Genomic DNA, 18117 nt, shown 5'->3' on the forward strand with positions numbered 1-18117 from the left:
AGGCCGCGCTATGACGCTAAATTGTGTTGTCCTTTGCGCTATGGCTTTGTCCGATTGAACGAGCACTTAGCGAACGTCAGAGCGTAACCGTTCTGTTTGATATAGTATACTGTCGCGTAGAAGAAACACCATTCTGCAGATTTCGTCGTCATAGTGCGGCGTCACGAATCCTAACAAGCACCCGTGGTCCCTTTACTTATGTGGCTCGACGGAACACACTGGGGTTTTAGTCAGTAGGAATCCGACATAACCCACGACCTCTTAAAAAAAAGGTTAGGCGCTCTGAATCTCGGTAAGTACTGATGCGTTATTTATGACAAAACAATTAAAATAACGTTGCAGCGCCGTAGGCCGTGATTAACTTTCCCGTGCGACCTCGGCAGGTTACTGCCTTCATTGCCTCCGCAATGTACTGACTCGTTGCTATATCATCATCACCAACGGCCCATGCACGAAAACAAACCCCCTATGAGTGTTCAGGCCATAATCCACCACGCCTGCCGACGATGGTGGTCCTTACGTGGTTGGTTGTGAATATTGTGCAGATAAATAGAAAATTTAATTTATTTCCTTCAAGCTGCTCTAGTTTCGCACCCCCTACTTTTTGGCTGAAGTTCGAGGTCGTAACCAACTACTGAGGAATCACCAATCATTGCCATTACTTTGACATAATACTTACAATACATTTAATTGTTTATAATAAAATAAATATTTTTAGTAACTAAAACGGGTATTGTGCAAATTAATTACACAGGAATGAAAGTTCAAATAGCTATAATAAACTTATAGTATTCAATGTAAATTTATCATTATCGTGAATTCCGATAAAGTTAAGACACGGTTGTCTTATACGCGCCGGCACCTGCTGCGTTCACATCGAGTTCACGCTGATGTACCAACACGCTCATATTTACACTACGCTTTGAATGCTTTCATTTATAAATTAATGCTTTAATTTGTTAAGTGTTAAACTGTTTGTTGCTTTTTATAATTACTTTATGAATACAGATTTTGATATCGTATCTGGACGGGTGAAGGACTTATATTTTAAAGCCCCGTGGCGTCAGCTCTATCTGTAAAGTGAAACCTGTTTACATACAATTGTTAGTGTTTAGGGCTTATTCTTGGGGAAGATTCGTTTTTTGTAACTAAGAGTGAACTTACTTAGTAAAGGCTAGAAGCACTAATTATGATACCTAACTTTGCTTTATTTAAAATTTGAAAAAAACTACGAAGATGACTACGCGATACATAGAAGAAAATTAAAGCGTGTTGTTTCTTCCGTAAATACTACGCATGTGTACCTTTTAGTTTAGCAAATTTCAAAACAATCTGTATATTTTAAACTTAAGTGGTTTTAAGGCTTAAGGAAGCGAGAAATTTAGAATTGTTACTTAGCATCAATCTTTTATGTATCTACTTAAAGTTGAATCTCGTCATAATTAACATTCATTTAAATTTGAGATTATTCATAGCAGAAAGCGAAGTTGCGTAGGTATTTAACGCAGCACCTGCCCGAGGCGTCTCAGCGTGGCCGAAATTAATGCGACGCAAAGTCGGCAAAAGTCAATTACACTTTATTAAAACCGTCTCCATTTATATCAATTTGACGCAAACTGTTACAAATACTGGCAATGTTCTGTTCTTTCATCCGAGCGCGAGGTGGGAGTACGCAAGCGCCGCGAGTGTACAATGCTCGTAGACAAAGCGTCAAGGCTCCGCGGAGCGAGCAGTAGGCAGCCGGAGTGCCACGCGACAGCAGACGGGTTTTCGCGCCAAAACCTACCCGTCTCACGCTCGCGCTACGCGACTTTATAACTGGCACCCGCTCAACCCACAATCGCCCAATGAATATTTAATTGAACCGATTCCTTTGCCGAGCCGGCGAATCAATGAGCGAACTTCATTGCCGCATCGGAAAAGTCATGATAGTATTTCTGTTGACACTGTCGCAATAGTCGGAAAAGTTTGCTCGTAAAATGCCGATCGGTTGAAATTTTTAAGCCAATATGAACTTTCTGCGATACAATTTGTGTTGTAAAGTTTTTTTAATACTTTTCGCAATTAGCAGTCCCATCTTGGCGGCTGACGGTAAGAAATTTAAAAAATATATTATACAGTTATTCATACACTCATTATCTAGAATTTATTTTAGTTGATTAGCCAAAACAAATTTTTTAGCTTCGATAGATGCCTCATCACAAAATAGAATTATATAATAAATTGTATTTCTTAAGAAAAGAGTGAGTGGGACGAATCTAATTGTTTTAAAACTTTTCACTTTACTTAGTTATTTACAGCTTTCTTCTTCCCACTTTATTTAAACTTTTGTTTAAAATGTATTTTTAAATTGTCTTTTTATCTTTTTCAGTTGATATTTTTTACACCACATATCCATCGGATAATATTTAAAAAAATATTATTTTTAAAATAACCTTACTATAGTTATAGGACTACCTAGGTAGATTTATCTGTATTATATTATCTATGCTAGTACTCTATTATATATTTATTTGCGCAGGAGTGTACATAATGATTTCATATAAAAGTTTTGCTTCTTATCATTACATGCTTATTTCTTAATACCATTACAATCATAACACACAGTTACTACATTCCATCCATCTCCATACTTTCTACTTCGTCATTGTTTTCAATAGACTTAAATAAAAAGGATGAGGTTATAGTACATTTTGTCAGTATTATGTTTATTAGAGACCTAAGGTGTAGATGGTTATTATTTATCAAAATAGCTATCCATTTAATTATAAGCACAGCAGGGACTTCTGTCATTATTATTATTATTTATTTGTTGTTTAAATTATTAATTCCATTAATAATCATTCTGGTGATAGATTCGTTTTTAAATACAGCGCCATTTTTATGTCCTGTCCTTCTTGATTCCTGTTTTATCCCAAAGGAGTATTTCATCCGGATAAAAAGTATCTTATCACCCAGCTCAGCTCATACCCTGTCTATAAAACAAATTTCATCAAAATCCTTTTAACAGTAGCGTGATTTTCGGACAAACATCTGAACAAACAAAGTCTCATATTTATAATATTAGTGTGATACTTATACTTAATAGTGCTTGTGTAATAAAACAAGGAAATATTCATGCTTTGATAGCATATAACAATATAACAATAGATTGAGTTCTAAAACCCCTCGCGTAATATATACATCTTATATCATTATATATGTACCAATACCAATAAACATATGTCCATAAACATTTATTTAGAAAGAACACAACATGTAAGAAAATATAATATTATTGTAAGTCCCACCTTCGCCCATCCTGATAAATAATTCAATATGTATCTTTTCCATATTAATAAATATCTGTATGTAATTATAGCTTAATGATAATGCGTTAATTATAAAGATAATATTATATTGAAGAAATGAAAATATGTTACGTAAATTTTTATTGACATTGTACTTGTATGTAGGTACTTTTTTATCTAAACTAATTGAGAAATAATGAATAAATGTAATATTAAACTAATGAAACTCACAAAATGCGGTTTCAGTTAACAAAATAATTTCCAATTTATAGATACTGTATACTGAATATATTCATCATTCATTCCTCAGTCATTATAGTTATAGACACATTTAATAATTGTCATTCTGACAATAGGTTTGTTTTTATGCGAAGCATTGCAAGTACGTTCTTAATTACACTAGTTATAATTATATAAGTAGTAACGCTATTTATCATTAAAAAGTCAAGAGTTTAAAATATTTCGAACAACAAATAAAAATTTTACTACGTTGTTAGCATATTATTATACATTTAAGGCAAACGCTAGAGTTTAGTAATTGTATTATTGCAATTGCGTTTTTATATAAAAAGATAGTATTTACCAAATATACACAGGATATCCTCATTAACGTTATCACCATCGCGTGTGTATATTTTTTTTATGTCATAGCGGGCAACTGAGCTGGTGGTTCGCCTGATAGTAAACGATATACTGATATACTCGTACTTATTTATTAAGGAATTTATTATTGGAGTTAATTATATAATATAAAATTCATAGATACATGACTTGATCATATGTGATCAGGTAATAAAATTTTGTGTTAATTAAAATCAGCTTTATGACTGCATTTTTTTATTATTGTACTGCTAAAAAAATTAAAAAAGTAGTTTTGAGACGCATCGTCAAAATGTTGACATGACATGACAATATTATAAAAGCATGTTGTTAATCACAAAGTACCTTTTAAATTACGGTGTTTTGCTCCCTTTGTTAACTTTAATATGCATGCGTGAGAATTATTAAAATATATACTATATTCATATTTACAAACTAGTTCGTTGTTCTATTTTTCTGTACTCCTAACTCATTGGTTTCGAGTTTAAAGATTTTTGCTGCCTAATTAATTAAAAAAGGCTTTGTAAATAGTCGTGGTTACGATTGCATAACAATATTTAAAAAACTTCCAGTTATCCTCTAATTTATCGTTCTGAGCAAATCTGCATAAAGCCGCCATATTCGCTTTTATGTGGTAATCTTTATATTATGTGCATTAATTTAGTGGCTGTTGTCATAATAATAAAGTCATAGTTTTCTATACTTTCACTTTGGTGTAGTGGAACATCAATTTTATCATTAATTCTGGTGTGGTCGACAATTTTGCCAATTTAATACAGAACTTTCAGAAACTCAGAGATGTTCTACCCACACATACTACAAGCTACGAAACTCACGTAAATTTCTCGAGGCCACTAATTTGTATATCAAAATATTATAAAACCATGTTGTTAATCACAAAGTACCCTTTATAGAGTAAATAAAACCGGAGACACTTGAAACTTAAATGTTTTTAAAACTATCGCTGCGACTCTCTAAATTTCACGCTCGTTAAGAACAGAACAGATGCCGTCACAAAAGTAAGTTCTAGTGCTAAAAAAAGGTAAAGAAACATAGGTATATAAAAATAGTTGATAATATGTTTTTTTAAATAGTAGATGCTTTATGATCAATATCCAGGAAAAACCGAGCATTTCTCCTTAAAAAAAATGGGTTTATTGAGCAAAAGATTTTTAGCAAATATTTGTAATGAATCAACAATCCTAGGAAATGGCCATAAAATTACAACCATGTCTCGTGTCCCCCTCTTAAATGTAAAAATAATTTATAATACCTATTATTAGCGATTTTTTATAGATAATATTATTATCGAAGATAATATTCTAATTACCTAACTTATTTTATAACGACCAATCGGTTCCATTGATGTTGATCGGCGCCGCATCTATCAATGTTCACACAATAATATGTTCCAAATTTATTAATATCTAAGCATCATCCTTGGACAATGAATCATATTCAATATTCCGAAAGCCGAGACGTAATTTGTCCCCGTTTATTAATCCGCAAAAACGTATAGATTCCGACAATTGGCATATTTTTCTGTCACGCCTGTTTCACTCCGATATCTATAACCCCATTATTCAACGGATTAGCTTTTTGCTGGATGAGGCATAGAATATTCAAAAGAGAATTGGATTTCGATCAATTTATATGACTATTAATCGCCCTTTGCATACATAGTAATTGGTCTTTGTTTAACACATGCCATTCATTTTATATCATTTGGTTCACAATAGCGCCCTGAAATTGTAAATTTATATTTGAATGTAATTTAATTTTAATAAATTGCGGGTTAAGTCAAATTTTCCAACTTTTCATTTGTTAAATAATTTTATTTAATCATTTGAACGATTTTAATATTGTTTCAAATGAAACAGCAGCACTAATGGTAGTGTTTAGAATATCGTATAAACATTGAACATTTTAATGTAATTCAAAGACAATAAAATAGCACAACCGCGGTTTTCGCAAAGGGCAATGCATTGCGGCGTAGCCAACTGTACACTGTTCATTTACGTTTCGACCGCAATTCCAAAGTGAATTACTATCAGCACCAACTTGAATGAACTTTCCACGTTTGCTTGCTTCGAAACTTACCTACAATCTCGTGTATGATTATTTGTGAGTTGCCAGTACTATGCTTCAATTTGTGTAAACTCAAAATGCCTGTACAACTTCGCAGAGTGCGAGTTCATTGCTACGCCAATTGTCACATAAACAAGCCTCGACCAACTTGAGTTACTCGACCGCAATGCCAGAAGTTACTTCTTTGCTTCATAACTTTCAATGACTTTAAGATCTACAAAGTTGACAACAAATATTCTTAAAAGTTACGCTATCACTGCTTTCGCAGATTAAATACAATAGCATGTGATATTTCACTTTACAAATTGACTATACTAAGCCCCAGCTTCGCCCGTAGTACATATTAAATAGCCTATATACCTAGTACTCGGGGATCACCACCATATCCAGAGATAAAAGTATTTTTACAGCTTAATATTGTACTAAATTTAGATATGTTTTATAACATGTAAATATCTAACAGAATGTGGAGCGGATAATATGTCTAGGCAGCATCGAGTAGGCAAGTATAAGGAATTTTTTCTGTCTCCCTAATAGACATCATATTTTATAGGAAAAACTAGAATGAAACTTATAGTTTTTATTTTGCCCAATAAGGCCTCCTACAAACGAAACATTTGAGTAAATGAGTTTCAATAATCGCAAGAAATGTGATTAGAACTAAAATGCAAACTACATCATGTATTATAATACGATATCTTCTTTAAATTCCATTATATAAATAAAAAATTATAGAAATGTTTCCACAATTTAAACATTCATAAAATAAACCAATGAACGGAGTTGGTTGCGTCCGCATAAATAATTGCGGGCACAAAATTACTTATATTGCAATTTCGTTTGTCCACAAAATTAACATATACACATATTATATGTAAATAAATATAATGGTTATTGATGCGTGTCGAATGACGTCAAAAGTACTCGTTTTTCGGAAAATTAATTAAATAAATAAAAAGCAACACATTAACCACGGACCACTTTCCGTGGAAACACTTTCTGTGGAAACACTTTCTGTGGAAATAGGGCCAATAATAATAATCAAATACATAATTTGTTAAAAATATGATTTACGAGACATTTGTATTGGCATTCACGCTCCTGCAAAGATAAAAATAATCCCCTTACGACAGCACACGAGGGTGATTATAACTACACACTGAAGCAATACCTCTTGCTTTAAATCTCTCTAGTTATGTATGATGATAGTCGCTGTTAGCCACTTGTGGCTCCTTACGTGGGAGTCTCGTTATGCAGCCTGAATTGTGTTGAGTTTTCAAAGAGATTCTTAACACGTCTTTGTAGGAGATCAACATCATGGTGATACCGAATTCGCAGAATGATAGTATCACCTTCGTGTCCTTGAAGTGCGTCTTATGTAGCCTGGCATATATTGTTCTTATACGTCATAAAGAATTCACAAATTTTTACACATGAAAATGAAAGCAAGATCTTTCTCTGGTCTCATAGACCATCCTATAAATGCAGAATGATCAGAAAATCAGAGGACATTCATGGTAAAATTTGTAGCAGGAAAATTAACAGCGCATGTTCAGACAGCCTTGCATGAAATATAAGTGATTTTTAAATAAGTATATTGTATTTGGATCTTTACTACATTTACTATCTTTACTATATTTTATCAAAACTATACCGGGTAATGTTTTGTGTCAATCTGTATTAATTAAGTGAACGCATAAAATTTATATGGTAATGCTAAAAAATCCCCACCTTCTAGAGAATTCACATACTTATTACGAATATACTCATCAACATGAAACACATAGTCGTACAATAAAATGTAGTATGCAAATTGAAAACATTGAATGGTATCTACCAGGTATACTAAAATAATATTTGACATAATATTCTCGTCGACGGATGGAACGGTTTAGTTTGTTCCATCTAATTAGGTATGGAACACAAGACTTCATAGTGGCACACCGCAAAGGTCATAATATTATTGCAAACTTACGCCCTCGCGTTCGTGTGAATTACGCAATATGAATACACAATTTTACAGGAGCACATGTGCTTTGTTCGGTACAGACAATGTTTTAATGCAATAATGCAACTACGTTTTTAACTTTTTTCAGTATTGCGGTTGGTCGGCAGATTTATAATTTTCAAGCCGGTCGAATTCCTACATATCTCCTTATTTTAGATATTTTCTGGGAATTAACATGTGAGATAACTTAGATTTTTTAGTGTATCAAACGTCAAAAATTTGTTTAAATCACTTTCAAGCGATTCAACAGAATTCAAATTTTTAAAAAATTTTATCTACATGTTTTATTTTCTTTACTTCAATCAAAAATCACAGAATCAATATATTTGTTTTACAAATTATTGGGCTTTCTATGTATCTTTTTATATAAGCGATTTTTAATTTTATTGTTTTAAGCACACTTATTCGGAGGAATTCATTTTTCCTGTATAAAAAAACTACTGTAAAATAACTAGCGGTCCGCCCCGGCTTCGCCCGTGGTACATATAGCCTATAGCCTTTCTTAATAAATGAGCATATAACACTAAAAGAATTTTTCAAATCGGACGAGTAGTTCCTGAGATTAGTGTAGTACAAACAAACACTTCAGCTTTATAATATTATAATATTAGATAAAAAAGAGTTGATAAGCAAAAATTTGTCATTTGTTCCTTTAGTATTAAAAATCCAAGCTTTGTAAATATTATACTTAGGTCTCACAACATTGGCTTTTTAAATAAAAAACAACGACACCAATAATTCACAAAAATGATATTACTGTAAATGTCATAGAGACGTCAGAACTTTTTTTGCACACATTTTTAATCCACCTTATAAAGGAAGTCTTCGCATCAATTTTCTGTTGAAATTTATTTTAAAAGTACATAAATTAATATCTGTGGCAACATTAGAAAATACGGTCTTAAAAAAATAGTTATATTCTCAATTACTCGTACAATACGTCGTACAATATGTATGATGTCGTGTGAAATGTACAACATAACATTATTTATACATGACAATACAATATAAACAAGGCTAATGGAATCTTAAGACCGAGTCGGATCATAAATCATTAAGCTCGGCTCAAAGGATTCGCAGAATACAGAAAAAGGTAAAGGATTTTGTAAGACTACCTTAATAATATCACATTCTTAAACGTACTTATTTAGCAAACATTTCAGCGTTTAATAAAAATTACGAACCATATTTCCTTTTAAAAGGTTCTTTATTATAGAGACCATTACAATTAATTTAATGTTTAAAATATAAAAAAGCTAAATCGACCTTTCTACCAGAACTAGACCTAGATTTAATTGGACTAAAAACCTTCAAATCTAAAATGTATCCTCAAAATCGGTTCACCCAGTCGAGAGCTATGCGGTATAAAAATATAGTCGAATGAAAAACCTCTCCTTTTTGAAAGTTACTTGAAAATCTATTAGCTTTAAGCTATATCGTTGATTTAATTATATCTATCTGATTCTACATAACCACAAACCATATAGTTAGGTTTTTTGTTAGTATAGGTTTTATTTCTAGTTACGTAAAGTTTTCTTTAAAAATCAGGAAACCTAAATAGTATGTATTTAGGTTTAAATTAGTATAACATAATCTAAGATCATGGATCATTTCGTTATTATAAAATAAAAACTCTGTTTTTTCACTACCTGAATAAGTAATAAATCTTGCAAATTCATTATGTAGTCATTACAGTACAACGGCAAGTAAAAATATATTACAAACCTACAACTTGTTCGAAAATCGGACCAAAGCTACAAATAACGGTAATGTGGTTACAAACAAATCGATGCCCAGAGTCGGTTCTGGTAAAAATTCCCGGGACATACGGGTGTCAGATTAAAGCTTTAGAGCTGATTGAGTGATACAGAAGCTGACGCTTCTTTATAATAATATCATGTTTTTCAGGTAGACGAACCATATAAAAAAATACATTACAGTAATTATTAATCTCACAAGAGAGAAAAAAAAAATAATTTATTTTAAATTGAATTTTAAAAATATACTGAAATGCTAAACTGTATGTCTTTAAAACTGAAACTTGGATAAATCACGTTTAAATTTTATGTCACATTTTGCTCAAAATTCACTGGTCCTATTTTATTTTCTTAAGCGACCTTTTAATTAAATTTACCATATAATCTTATCTTAATCCTATTCGTGTCTAGGAAATTTAAACGTGTTTTAAACTAGATTACCATAGACATCGTTTATAATAATCTGTGGTACATTGACTCGGCTAACGTCACATCTGTGTGTTCCCGCCAACATTTAATGAAGCCAATTTTCCGCGCGCGCTCCACCTTGCTTTCCTTTTGAATTTTCTCGCGTATTTTCCTTGTCATCCATCTCCTTCCGCGTTTTCGCGTACACAGATTACTGTTGATTTCAAATTCCTCTACCTCTGATTTGTTTTCCTTTTTCCAAATCTGAAAGTCGATGTTCAATTTATCGTGAAAGTATCAGTTAATGTAGGAACTATCAGTTAAAGTAGGAACTGTTTTCTTTTACACCGTATCCGTCATAGCTATTATTAAACAGAGTTATGTTCAATATACATATGTATCACTAATGCGAAACAATTATGTTGTTTTGTTTATTTGTTTGTTTGTCATTTTATCACGTCACATCAGGAACGGAGCAATTTTATGATATGATTTTCCAGTCTGAGGTTAAGATGAAAGAGAGTGATATAGGTTAGTTATTACCGGAGTGGGGTCATGCCCATGGGAATTTTCGGTTACTACGCGAGTCAAGGCGTTATACTTAATTAATTGGTTTTATTTTATTAGAAAATTTATGACATTTTAATACTAAAAATACCCGCAGTAGAAGTATTTTACATACTCTCCTATAACGATTCTTAGCACTTTATTTTGAAATCATAATAATAGAAAGCAAGCATGAATAAAAGTCGAAGAGCCGGCACGGGTCGACACGGGCTTCTACAGTACCATATATTTCGTATGTGCGCAACGTTCGCCATATTTCTTGATGTCTATGCCGATGCCGGCACCAGTAGCATTTCACGCGACGTTTACCGGTTTTTCGATGTGCGGTTTCCGCGCCACAATCGTATTTTATTAACGGTTGAACAGCGATGCATCGTAGTCACGAACTAAATGCGGAAAATGTGGTTGCTCACGCGGTATTGTGTAATTCACCTTCGCGTCTCGCGTTCCAATCTGACGATATGAGCCGGAAACCATTGTCAGGCACTCGTGCTGACGCTTTAAAGTTTCGTTGTTGCAATCCACTGGCTGACCCCAATGTTATTTTTCTCGTTGTTGTTAAAATAAACGATATGCTATGTGCGTGTTGTTCTTTCCCCTTAGTTTTATTTCGCTGGCTTGTATGCAGATCGCTTACCGGCTCAATTAGTGAATGGATGGTTCCGATAATTGCATTACGTATTTAGAGATTCTCTTTTTAGAGTGACAAACGAAAATTGGAAAGCTTTTAAATTTCTTTATTAAAAATTGATTTTAAATTTCTTTTAAAAATGTTTATAAGTAGTTCTTAGGTAAATGGTATGCTAAGTAACAAAAAGTACGCAAGAATGGTGCTAGCGTGTGAAATAGGCACGGATGAACTCAGGTACAATTTATACATCTGATTGGTGTCGCCTGCGAGGTGGCACGACGCTCGCACCGCCAATGTCGCCATCTTTGATTTATAATAGCAATATAACGCCAACCTGTCATGCAGATATTCTTATAACCATCGCATCGAGTTGATATTGGGCACTTAAAGAGTATTCTTTTCAATATTAACTTTTGTTATCGTTTGCAGGTATAGCTATAAAAATTTTACTGTGAAAGTTTAAACTTAGCAAAACTTTGAGTTATTGGTAACTAATATAATATTTTTTTTATAAATAAGTAGTGAATCCCCAACAATTAATTTCAATTAATTTGAAAGTCGCGTGAATAAACAAAAAGCAGGTGGAATTCCACGAAACTCAAATATTTTTCCTGCCTAAGTATAAAATAAAAGAATACCTATTTGTATTATTCAGCCATTTTATTTCCTTATTAATTAGTTATTTGATACATAATTTGTTGGATAAAACAATTATAATACATGGAACCAAATTGAATCTATGTTGGTATTTGATTGTTTCTCTTTATTTAATGTTCAATGTTTATGTTATCCTCGGTAAAAAAATCGAAACCTATTATACTTGAAATACTGAGAACATTTCCAATAGTCTCATTAAATGCGGAAAGCAGCGCATTGTCGTTCGAATTGGAACTAAAGAGCCTTGCATTCCAACTTTAATAACTACACAACTTCTAAAAGATTTAAGTATCCTTATTTTATTTCTGCGAGTGAATAGAATGAGGAATTAAATATTATAATCTCGAATAAATATACTCCAAAGAAAGAGCAATAATGTTTTATGGTTTCTTATTGGTATAAACATATGAAATGCCACAGACGATGCATTCTTTGATGTTTCATTAATTCAAAATCAAACTCAAGAAAACATTACTATAAAGTTGCTATTGCGTCTAACACAAATAAAAACATTGTCCTTTTAAGTACTTTTGCTATATGTTATAACGAAACTGAGAACAAAGTTTTGAATCAAATTATTCTACGATACTTTACTATATATGTAGGTACCTTACCTACTTTCCGCGTTTCAAAGTTTAATTAAAATCTCACTCTAAGGCGAGGGACGATAGTTTCATTAAAGGCGCTAGTCGCTAATTGAGCGTCATGTTTATAGATTACTTCAATTCTCTGTTTCCCAGATCTCAATGGGCTGATGCTGTATCTAACCATTACATGGGCTAGCATCGATACGACGTAATTGCTCGATACCTACATAGGTGTTCCAAATAACACGTATCGACAGCGCGTTCAAGTGAATCTTGTTGCATTTTGCATAAAATCGATACTCATGAATGTACCATCGAAGCGGTAGCGCTGCATGAGACTCACCGATTCGCATTAACCAGACTCGCTTTTATTTTACAAAATTATAACTGAATACAAAATATCCACGTATTCTCGCTTATTGTGGACAATGACAGACAATAGCATGTCTTTAATTTATCAATATATACAATTCTACGAACTAATCAGAATCAGATAAAAATTACGATTTCAAGTTCGGAATAGCTACCATCCTACAAAATGTATGCCATTCTGCTATTTAAAGTCCGTAAGCTGGGGCAGTTAATTTACGTTAAAAGAAGTAACCGGGGATTCGCATATTCGAAACAGGAGTCGGGGTTCGCGGAATCTAATTTGCTGGAACGTGGACTTTTGTCACAGTGCACTGGACTATGGCAATTAGGTAAATACGGGCTGCGAGGGCTGGACTCGTCGCGTGCATCTGTAAACACTTATTGACCTGATGACACTGGCAGTTAAGTAATCAAATTTCGAGTGCCACAATGACATTTGCTTGCCAACTCAGTTCCTATATTTACCCAATGCGATAGCTCTTTATAAAGCTCTTTGTAAATTATTTTACATGACACTGTATTATACAAATATAGTAATGCAACTAAAATGTATAAATATTATTATTTTTTATATAATAAGTATTTACAATGGATAAAATATATAAATAAGTACTTATTTGTGTGAAAAAAAGTATGGACATATTCGTTTTAAACATATTTTAATAACTTTTAATGAAACTAAATTGATATAAAGCAGTTAAATAGCAAAAAGATTTTAATAAGTTTAACCTACGAAACCTACTTTAAGCTTATTAAAAATTAAATTAAAGTCGCGCTTATTTTCTCTCGACACGGACAGGGTAATTGCGTTCAAGTCAGGCGTTTCCTCTTCCGGCTACGGTCACTTCTTCAACTCTGTGTATTTTTTGGGTTTCAGAACTAAAAAAAAACCAAAATGATCACTCCTTTGACATTTTGAAGGGCATCTAACGCTACAAAGAATACCTTAACATTGTGTTTCGCATTTTTACGAAGAATATTTCAAGGAATACTTTGCGTAACTCGAATATTATAAAATGTTTTCTTAGATCATCAACAAACTTTAAATAGAAAATTTTAGTTGTAAAATTATATTGTAGTTACTTTTAAATTAAATAATGTTCAAATTATAGCAAGGTCTTTAAAATAACTAGTTTTTTTTTATTTTAAGAGCGTATAGAAAAGATCATATGTTATAATTTCGTTACGTATTATGTTAGCGAAGTCTGTAAAAGCGCCGCAGACGATCTGTCTTACGCTGTATATTAGAAACAACATTTTCCAATTGTTTGTACGCGCTCGGTAAGCTCTTCTTTCATTAGAGACGTAGACGTCGCTTGCAAGAAGCCCGTTCTCTGTACAGTCAAGATTGATGGGCCCTGGATGGATTTGTTCTATTCGCGTTGCCTCATCAATCATTCGCGGATATTTTTCCATGTCTCAGGTTGTTTATCCTAAATAGATTGTAGCCTTTGAAATATCGCTCATATCGACATGTATACCACATTTACATAAAATCTTTCCTGCTTATTTTTTTCTTACATCGAGTACTCTGGTATAATCATAATGTAGGTAGTTCATTTAATATGAAATTTTAACATGCCAATCAAGCTCTTGATTAAGGGAGTGTATGTTATTTAATAAGAATGATTGTAGTAAATTATTACTGAAATATTTAAAGAGATACAATATAGAAAAAGCCATACTCTGGTTTCGCCTGTGATACAATCAGTATACTTACATATAAAACGGTAAAGAATTTTTGAAATCAGTCCAGTCCAATCTTCCATTAATGCGTTCAAACAAACAAACTAAACCATACCAGTATTGATAAAATTGGACTTAGTCCAATATCATTCTAACAAATTATACAAAGACATGCAATACCTAAATGATAAAAAGAAAATATTACTGCGGATTGCGATGGAACAGAACAAAAAAAAGCGCCAAATGTGAACAATATACAATGGAATATATTATCACATGTTTGTTTCAGAGTCCCTATTTCCGCGATTCGTGGAACCCGTTCCCAATGTTACGGTCACTGTGGGACGCGATGCGCTGCTCGCCTGCGTGGTGGAGGACCTCAGAGGATATAAGGTACGCAACTTTACTATTATGACAAAATTCATATGCGAATCCTAATGGCTTCTTTACATATAAATTTTTATTAAGAGAATGACTGGGTAGGTGATTGCAATTCGGTTATATATCCGTGTATATATACTAAGTAGTAATAATACATGGTAAGCGTTATTTTTATTTTTATTTCTTCTGGTAATTGAAATAAATAAATATCCTAGTGTGAAATTTTGATGTAATAATTATTTCATCGATGAAAATAATGATTGATTTGATGGTTACTTAATATCACGAAAATTCAAAACGAGAATTTTTTAACAACAATAAATAATGCATAATCATTATCATCGTCAACTATAAATAGCAATATCACTGTTTCCTCTCTGTGTAACAACAACAATATCACTATGTAGATCATAAAAATCATTGCTGTTGTTAAGATTGTGCTATCGCATTATGATCTTGAAGCTTGGATAATATTCAAACGTTGGGTTAACGTATTTTGATCACATATAACTACGTTCATAAGGTAGGTATTACTTTGTCACTATGTTCCTGTGGTTGGATTAGTGTAATTTCAGGATTTAATCGTAGTTTGATTACATTATTGAATATTAATTAAAAGGTCTAGATGTGGAACAATTATAATCGTGTGTGGATGGAATATATTAAAAATTTTAAATCATTTAACTTTACATACTTTATTGTTACTGCTTATTAATAAATAAATAATATACTAAAATCATCAAACTAAATACGAAATTTGTTTGTATGTAATAATACACTTTATTTCTCGCTGGCGACAAACAGTGAAGCAAATTGTAAACAAATAATACATACGCATGTTTAACAGCGATTTCCGAGTAAGCCGGATAATCAAACAGATCATTGAATCCACATTCATCATAGTTAGCTGAATAAGATACACATTACATATTCTACTGAGAGACCAGTTACAACTATAATTGCATAAACGGATACACAGTAGCTGAAATTCCATACAACTTCGCTCGTGCGACGCACTAAAGTTTTAACAAGCCAACTTAATATCACTTTGCTCTGAAACGATTCGCCAGTTATTAATCATGCAGGATGGCTAGTTAGGCAAATTGGAGTGGCGTGTAATATGCAGATTCAACGTTAGAAAAAGGATAATATCCATTTTTCTCTGCACTGTACTAGAGAAAATAGTGTAACTCTGACTGAAAGTATCAAAATCATGTTTGTTATGTTGTTATAAAGTCATTACATTATTATACTTTTCAACAATATTTGCATTCCTCTGATAGCGATTATGAAATGTCTTTGTCTAGTCATATTTTATGATTTATGAAATTTAACTATCTAAATCAAGATACGCGGTAGTATAAATATGCACAGAGTTTGGAGAGAATTAGAGGACAGACATTCTAATGCACACAGAAGAAATAAGTACAAAAGTTGCTGAAACCTAAATATCCACCTTGAAAATGCAGCTAGGTTTACGTATTACATTATAATGGCATTAAAAGATACTAATAAGAAACAAAAGAAGGTATTCTCCAGGTACCGAGGATTTAGGCTAGCAAAGCATAAGGTTGGCTGAAGCCTGAAGATGAAACTAAGCATCATTGATACGTTCTGTTACTATAATAGGAATGGTTTGCTCTCTTTGCCTCGAATCACAGGGATGAAGCGTATAGGACGAGGGTTTTAAAGACGATTTAATATTCTTTGACGAATAAATAAGTCCACGCTCGCGTTCTGTGAACCATTGTGGTCTGGAACAAAGAGATTATTGAATTACCTCATTGTGTGCTCGGAATTGTGAATTATAGTGCAGAATACGAAATGACTACGTGATTTTTTCTATGAGCTCCATTACGCTCATGTGATGCGACGAATAATTTGAGTAATATTATTAATTGTTAAAAAAATTTAACATAACAAACATTATTTTTAGAGAAAGGAGGAAATTGCTTTGTGATTATTTAATAGTACATTTATTTTATTACATAGTACATAATAACTGTATGCGACCCCTTAGTTAGCTGAATAGCTTAGAAGAAAATCCTTAAATAGTTTTTTTTACAAAATAACTTAATAATAAATATTAATACATAAAATAACTACAAACCCGTGTCATTCATTTTTTTACTTTAATGCAATAGCATATAATACTTTTATTATTACGTAACTTTAATGGTAACAGTTTGACCAAAGCAAATTGTAATTATACAAGATGTGTCATTTTGCTTTCTCATGCGGTATTCATAATTGAAAAGATTAATTAAACACTAAAGTCCCAACACTTACCCACTCAATGAATCTTCAGATCTTAAACTGTTCTGTAGGTAAATATTTTTTCTTTCACTGAGAGCAATCCATATGAGGTTAAGAGGCATCGTCGGTTAAGAGGGCTCGACATACCTATTCTATTTATAGACTTACAAGTATTGGAATGTGCAATAATTAATCCATTTCGAGAAATGAAAAATTTTTAATAACGTTACATCGGTGTAGATATAGTAAAGTGAACTTGCGCGTAACTACATAGATTGCTTTATTTATTCATTACTAGCTGCGCCCCGCGGTTTCACCCGCGTAAGTCCGTATCCCGTAAGAATATCGGGATAAAAAGTTGCCTATATGTTATTCCAGTTATCCAGCTGTCGATGTACCAAATTTCATGGCAATTGGTTCAGTAGTTTTTACGTGAAAGAGTAACAAACATCCATAAATCCATACAAACTTTCGTATTTATAATATTAATAGGATTTTACCGGATGTTTCGAATTTGTTATGTTTTCCTATTTTCGTAGAAAAATATTTGAAACATTCCTATCCTCCGAATGCTTGGATAGAGATAGTTGACACGAAGAGTGAGACATATCAAAAGACATCAAACCATTCAATTATTCTATAAATAATTTAAGCCTTTGCGACGATAACGCGTAGGTGACTTGAATAAATTTTTTTCATAGACATTTCACACAACAACATCAGAGCCCAATGAAACGAACGCTGGATAACTGATGAATAAATATATCATCTATAGCAAAAAATATAAAAAAGTTTAATTTTTTACATACAGTAAACATTTTTTTTTTTT

General features: G+C 32.5%; 1 protein-coding gene across 1 annotated transcript in view; it reads left to right on the top strand.

Annotated features, from left to right (window-relative positions):
- The first annotated feature begins 1734 nt into the window (after positions 1-1734).
- Positions 1735-18117, top strand: part of LOC119837672 (lachesin) — a 23534-nt gene continuing 7151 nt past the window's right edge. Inside the window, exons 1-2 of the mRNA XM_038363404.1 lie at positions 1735-2091; positions 14941-15044. Of these exons, the coding sequence (XP_038219332.1) occupies positions 2010-2091; positions 14941-15044 (186 nt within the window). The 5' untranslated portion in view covers positions 1735-2009. The remainder of the gene's footprint in view (positions 2092-14940; positions 15045-18117) is intronic.

The sequence above is a fragment of the Zerene cesonia genome, chromosome 3 (assembly GCF_012273895.1).
Source record: "Zerene cesonia ecotype Mississippi chromosome 3, Zerene_cesonia_1.1, whole genome shotgun sequence".
Lineage (NCBI taxonomy): Eukaryota > Metazoa > Arthropoda > Insecta > Lepidoptera > Pieridae > Zerene > Zerene cesonia.